Source organism: Musca autumnalis, unplaced genomic scaffold, assembly GCF_047663935.1.
Source record: "Musca autumnalis isolate F117 unplaced genomic scaffold, ASM4766393v1 scaffold_118, whole genome shotgun sequence".
Lineage (NCBI taxonomy): Eukaryota > Metazoa > Arthropoda > Insecta > Diptera > Muscidae > Musca > Musca autumnalis.
This window is the reverse complement of record NW_027411665.1, coordinates 81,997-88,909: the sequence shown is the minus strand read 5'-3', so window position 1 is coordinate 88,909 and position 6,913 is coordinate 81,997. Positions and strand designations below refer to the sequence as shown.

The 6,913-nt window shown below is 36.8% G+C and overlaps 1 protein-coding gene across 1 annotated transcript; it reads left to right on the top strand.

Annotated features, from left to right (window-relative positions):
- The first annotated feature begins 5,757 nt into the window (after positions 1-5,757).
- Positions 5,758-6,299, top strand: LOC141391808 (3-hydroxyacyl-CoA dehydrogenase type-2-like). Its single transcript, XM_073964504.1, has 2 exons — positions 5,758-6,085; positions 6,133-6,299. Exons 1-2 carry the CDS (start codon positions 5,758-5,760, stop codon positions 6,297-6,299), a joined length of 495 nt encoding a protein of 164 aa, XP_073820605.1.
- The last annotated feature ends 614 nt before the right edge of the window (positions 6,300-6,913 follow it).

Sequence of the window (6,913 nt, the reverse complement as noted above, 5' to 3'; positions counted from 1 at the left end):
ATATTTCCGCTATAGGCATTGACTTAACTTTGGATTTAGTTTCAGTTATGTGTCCGGATTTCTACTTATATGTTTCTCCTAGAATTCACAGAGGATAGAAATCCTTCATACAGTTCCTTCCGTCTAAGATCCTAATTAATTTCCCAAAATTTCTTATTTTATTTTTGTATTTAGTTTATCATTTTTTGTGTTTGTTTTGGAGCAGTTAAATTGTTAGGCAGATACATGGAGGAAAAGCCTAAACTGGATCAATCAAATAATGGAATGGGCAAAGATGTGCCAAAATACTAGTTCACTTGGGCCCCAACAAATCCACCAATTCGTGCGCGACAACCTTATGTTGTCAGCGAAAAATCCGGTAAGTAATTAGGTTATAGCGAAGGTGAATGGGTTTATATTTCTGTATTGAATGTGTGCTCTTATTACAGGTCACCAAACCCTAAACTAAATCTTGGAGTACTGGTCGTGATGTTGCATGTATTTTCCGTGTCCGGTAACATTTGCGGTGAAGGTGGCATGATCGCTCCTACTAATATTTTCCGCCGTTGGCACCCTTTGGTCAATGTAAACCAACGCCGCTACGCTTTGGTCCGTGCCATTATTGCTTCTGGCATCCCAGCCCTTGTCCAACCTAAGGGTCCAACCAAGCAAGCTGTTGTCCTTCTCAGCCGCATACACTTCTTAACAACATCCCTATTTTTGGAAATTCTGGTTTGGAAATGGCGTATTAATTTTGAAACGACCCTGCTTTTGTAATATCACCGGCATTGAAGCTACGCGTGTTAACAGGAAGAACTTTTTGAAATTGTATCTTGGGGCCATGTTGATTGTTTCATCATCTGGGCCGAATCTTCTTTCGGTCGCCGCAATGAACTCTCTCGCTCCATTTGTCCCGCATTCTTAAATTTGAAGAAATCCGCGGGGTAATCCGTGGCTCACGCATGAAGGTCTTTCGCCTTGTGCGTCCTATCAATCCACTTTCCAAAATGAGGTAAAAGTACAGAAACTAAAGATTCCTCTGACGATGAAGCAAAAAAGCAAATAAAAATTAATAAGGTATGTATCTTAAAGGATCATGCTGGTTTCACTAAAGGATATAATATATTAATATTTCTTTTACAGACGCAAGTCACAGCAAATATGCCAATGCCCAGAAATTCGCATTTTCCACGTGAGGAATATGCAAATATCTGGTTACACCCATCGAAGCAGTCACATTCCTAGAACTGGAGATAGACCCAGATCCAGATTAAGCAGAAAATGATAGTACAAACACAAATAAAAACACTTGTAACAACAACGCCCAGAAAACCTAGATGATGAAAGAAGAAAGTACTGGCGGCAGCCAATGCGGACACTACTCTAATCTCAATATTATACAACAACCGCCAACAACCTCCGAGAAAAGATGAACCACTCTAAGAAAAAGGAAATGTTTAGTAATGAACACTCTTTGGGCAGGGAATCCCGACTCATGTCGCTTCTGAATAATGCATTGTAATTGGCAGCTTAAAAGGCTACTTACTATTTTACAGATGGAGCAATTGCAGACCCAGACCCTACAAGCAATATACCAAACGATGGAGATGGGTGCAGATGTTAACTCGGCTATTAAGAGAGATGGCAGCACGGCGTTTGGAGTGGGCGATGTATAGGCGTAGATGGAGCAATTGCAAACCCAGACCCTAGAAGCAATATACCAAACGATGGAGATGGGTGCAGATGTTAACTCGGCTATTAAGAGAGATGGCAGCACGGCGGGTGGAGTGGGCGATGTGTAGGCGTATAACACACATCTCGGATACGTCTGCGCGGAACCTACCAATCAATCAATTAGAGAAGGATGCACTGAATGTATGGTCTAGGACTATACTTGTGACGACAACTTTTGTTTTCCTAAAAATAGTCTAGCGGTACGCAATATGTACAATGGTACATATATACAAGCGCACCCACTACTGTTAACTAAAACTCCTTTGTCGCTTTCCAGTAAATCTTGCAATTGGCAGCTTAAAAGGCAACTCAAATAGTGCAGTCGGTTCAGTTTGTCACAATCGTTCAAAGCGAGCGACCAAGTTCCCCCTCATCAATGAAAGTTACATACATAAAAGTTAACAAAAATTAAGAACAAATAGTCAAAACAAAAAATTACATGTTGCTAAATTAACGATCACAAAAGTTAAAAATTTAATACAAAACATTGAAGTTATAATACACACGAGAACAAATTAAATAAATCATTGAAATTTTGCTATTTAATCTAATACTGCACTATGTAAAATTTCATACTTAAACCTAATATATTGCACAAATAAAAATTTAACTTAAATTGCATGCCGCTATGTACATAAACATTGCCTAAAATTAAAACCTAGTTAAAACGTTTGTCAATTTAATCTTACTCTAAAAGCAGTGCTAAATAAAAGCTAAAACCTACATGAAAAACATCTAAAGGTTACACTATTTTGTACATAAAAAAATTAAATAAAACCTAGAAAACTTAAATTAAACCTAACTAAATTGTGCTGCCTAAAAATTGTATTAAAACATAACCTTGTGCACACAAATACATTACACATAACTGGAGTTACAAATAAAACCAAATCTTGAAAAATTACAAAAACACGAATATACTTACCGTATCATTTAACAAAAAGTAAAAAGGTTTGTAACTAAACAAACAAATATAATGTTATTGTTAGAAATTTTGTAAAAACGAGTGTTATTTGGTTTACGACAAAATAGTAAAAATAAATGCTGCCAGTTCATGGGAACTTAAGCCTGCCTAAGCTCGTGGCAGGACATTTCCCATTTCTATGTCTAAAAATGAACATGTAATTATTCAATTAATGGTTTAAATTGGTTTAGAATTTTTGAGAAGGACTTCGAAATTCATGTCACCGTAATAGGATATGGGACATCACACGGCAAATTCTAGATTTAATTGTCGAAATGCAATCTAAACAAAACTTATTCACAATGGGTGCGTTACATGATACTTTTTCAACATTTGTTCACTCATATGAAACATTTATGTCTATTTTTTTCATTTTATACTTTACAGATAAAAAATATTATTGTGGGGTTTTTTGGAAGAAATTAGCCTGTTTCATGACATAATTAAAAATTCAGTTCTACTCTGACAACATTATGACTTTCAAAACCTCTTTTTGGATTTTAGAATTGTTCTCTCGAATTATAATGAACCTTAAATCATTTTAAATTTTATTTTTACTTAAAACCACGTATTTACCTAGAAAAATTGTTCAAAAGCGGCAAATATGTATGTAGTGCCTTTCCCATTTGGTTCCAAATTTCTCCAACGGTGATGAAAGAAATGGAAGTTTTTGAAAGGAAAATACTTAGACTATGTGTAGGTAAAAATGGTAAAAGCTTTAATAAACGTTTTCCAAACCACTATATATACGGCATTGCGGGAGTTACTCCCATTTCGGTGTTGCCATGCAAGCTGTTAAGAATTATGTGAATCGACTTCTTAGACATTCAGACTCCTTAGTTCAGGAAACTGTCCCATCTGAATCCACTTTTACATAGGACAATACCAATTATATTTCCGCTATAGGCATTGACTTAACTTTGGATATAGTTTCAGTTATGTGTCCGGATTTCTACCTATATGTTTCTCCAAGAATTCACAGAGGATAGAAATCCTTCATACAGTTCCTTCCGTCTAAGATCCTTATTAATTTCCCAAAATTTCTTATTTTATTTTTGTATTTAGTTTAACATTTTTTGTGTTTGGTTTGGAGCAGTTAAATTGTTAGGCAGATACATGGAGAAAAAGCCTAAACTGGATCAAATAGTGGAATGGGCAAAGATGTGCCAAAATACTAGTTCACTTGGGCCCCAACAAATCCACCAATTCGTGCGCGACAACCTTATGTTGTCAGCGAAAAATCCGGTAAGTAATTAGGTTATAGCGAAGGTGAATGGGTTTATATTTATATATTGAATGTGTGCTCTTATTACAGGACACCAAACCCTAAACTGAATCTTGGATTACTGGTCGTGATGTTGCCTGTATTTTCCGCGTCCGGTAACATTTGCGGTGAAGGTGGCATGATCGCTCCTCCTAATATATTCCGCCATTGGCACCCTTTGGTCAATGTTAACCAACGCCGCTACGCTTTGGTCCGTGCCATTACTGCTTCTGGCATCCCAGCCCTTGTCCAATCTAAGGGTCCAAGCAAGCTGTTGTCTTTCTCAGCCGCATACAGGTCTTAACAACATCCCTATTTTTGGCAATTCTGTTTTGGCTTTTGTAATATCACCGGCATTGAAGCTACGCGTGTTAACAGGAAGAACTTTTTGAAATTGTATCTTGGGGGCCATGTTGATTGTTTCGTCATCTGGGCCGAATCTTCTTTCGCTCGCCGTAATGAACTCTTTCGCTCCATTTGTCCCGCATTCTTAAATTTGAAGAAATCAGCGGGGTAATCCGTGTCTCACGCAAGAAGGTCTTTCGCCTTGTCCGTCCTATCAATCCACTTTCGAAAATGAAGTAAACGTACGGAAACTGAAGATTCCTCTGACGATGAAGCAAAAAAGGAAATAAAAAATAATAAGGTATGTATGTTAAAGGGCCAAGCTGGTTTCACAAAAGGATATTATATATTAATATTTCTTTTACCGACGCAAGTCACAGCAAATATGCCAATGCCCAGAAAACCGTCTTTTCCACGTGAGGAATATGCAAATATCTGGTTACACCCATTGAAGCAGTCACATTCCTAGAACTGGAGATAGACCCAGATCCAGATTAAGCAGAAAATGATAGTACAAACATAAATAAAAACACTTGTAACAACAACGCACAGAACACCTAGATGATGAAAGAAGAAAATACTGGCGGTAGTCAATGCGGACACTAATCTAATCTCAATATTATACAACAAACGCCAACAACCTCCGAGAAAAGTTCAACCACACTTAGAAAAAGGATATGTTTAGTAATGAACCCTCTTTGAGCAGGGAATCCCGACACATGTCGCTTCTGAATAATGCATTCATATGGAATACAGTAATAAAATTAGGCGTTCCCATTAATGTTAAAACTTTAATTTTATAATTTCTTGTGTTTTTGTGCTATAAACATTTCCATGTACGTACATACATATCGTCACCAAAAATGCCCGAAGACGAAACCCACAAGCAAATCGAAATACGTTTTTTGATGGGATCTGATACATAAAGTTAAAATACATGCTCGGACGATCCTGTTCAAGAAATGGCATTTCGGAAAATGGAATAATATTGCACATTTTGTTGTAATGACGGATCCCAAAACCAAGCGTTTCCGCTGTTTCGGTTTCATTTATTACTCCCATTCGTTTAGGATTGATAATATCCCGAATACTCGCCCTCATAAGAATTATATTCCATAAAACAGTTTTTCATTTTATAACGTTTTTTGCTTCTCATGTAAAGTTTTGATTGTGTGGTTTACGTCTTCGGGCATTTATGGTGACGGTATATAATTTAGAAAACATTTATAAGATACAAGTATACTTATGTGTATGATTTAAATGATCCTTGGTCCAGTAGGAGGTCTCTTCTTGTAAAGTGAATTGTTATGAATGGGGTTGACATCGTTGGAAATGCTCTAAGATTGTAGTGGTCGCGTTCGTCGACTTTGTGACTTGTGCGATGTATTTGCGATTTGAGTTCTATAGTCTTCACTATGTTTTGAAAAGTCCCACAACGTGAGGTAATAGTCCAAACCTCCAACTGCAAGAAATGATTAAGAACGCTGTTGCACTAGTTACTTGGCATGCATCCAGTTTGGGACGTGTCACCGTTGAACATTTGGCCAAGCAAGGTGCCCGTGTTGTCATGACCGATTTGGGCTCATCCAAGAGTAATGAAATTGCCAAGGAATTAGGTGACAATGTTGTTTTTGTACCCGTTAATATTACTTTTGAGAAGGATGTAACCACTGCTCTTGAAACTGCCAATGATATATTTGGGCCCTTGAATTTGGTTGTTAATTGTGACGGTACTACCACAGGCTACTGTTGTTGGTATGACTTTGCCAATTGCCGTCATGTGAGCACTCAAGATATTCGTATTTGTACCATTTCTCCTGGTCTCTTCAACACTCTCTCATTTTAGCTGCTTTGCCCGAAAAGGTGCATACCTTCTCGACCAAAACCATTCCATTCCCACAAAGTTTGGGCGAACCTTCCGAATATGCCCACTTAGTGCAGGCCATCTATGAAAATCCTTTGATGAACAGAGAAACCATTCGTATTGATGGTGGCCTACGCATTCAAACTTAAATTGTTAAAAATACTGTTGTGAAAATTGAATATGGTGTACAATGAAATCTTATGAGGGCAGGGCAATGAATCCAAAGAGGTGCTCTTTATGAAGCATCGCGGAGAACTTTGAGTTTTCCTTCAACTCTGATAAATGTATTTGGTCCAGTAAGGGTTTATTTGGGTCTGATTCCTCCTGAACGTCCTCCAGAAAAAAGCTGATACAGAAATATTCATGTTTTCGTATTCAGAGTTACATATGAGCGCACAAATATCATAAAATTTATTTATGAAAATACAATAACATATGTTTTGTTACAGTCATAACATTCACATTCTTGTATTGTACTTCACCTATTTTGATAGTTTTCAAGGGTTGGAAATACAATTTATTGGAAATTGTATGATGGGAACTTCCGAATACTTTTGACATAAAAACATACAAATACATGTATGTGTTAAAATTTGAGCAATTTTTCAAGTTTTTTTGAACAGTTGAAAAAACACAAATTTGGGCTAGAGGTATTTCTTAATATTTTAAAAAAATGTTCTTGTAATGGCGTTGTGGAAATATGACTAAAAACGTCTTTAAAATATGTCAATATTTAGCATAATTTTAAAATGTATTGGAGTAT

Excerpts from the sequence above, each read along its gene's own strand:
- LOC141391808 (XM_073964504.1), top strand. The coding sequence starts at position 5,758 with ATGATTAAGAACGCTGTTGCACTAGTTACTTGGCATGCATCCAGTTTG. Across the intron at positions 6,086-6,132 it reads TGTGAGCACTCAAGATATTC|CTGCTTTGCCCGAAAAGGTG; the intron begins GTATTTGTACCA and ends CTCTCATTTTAG.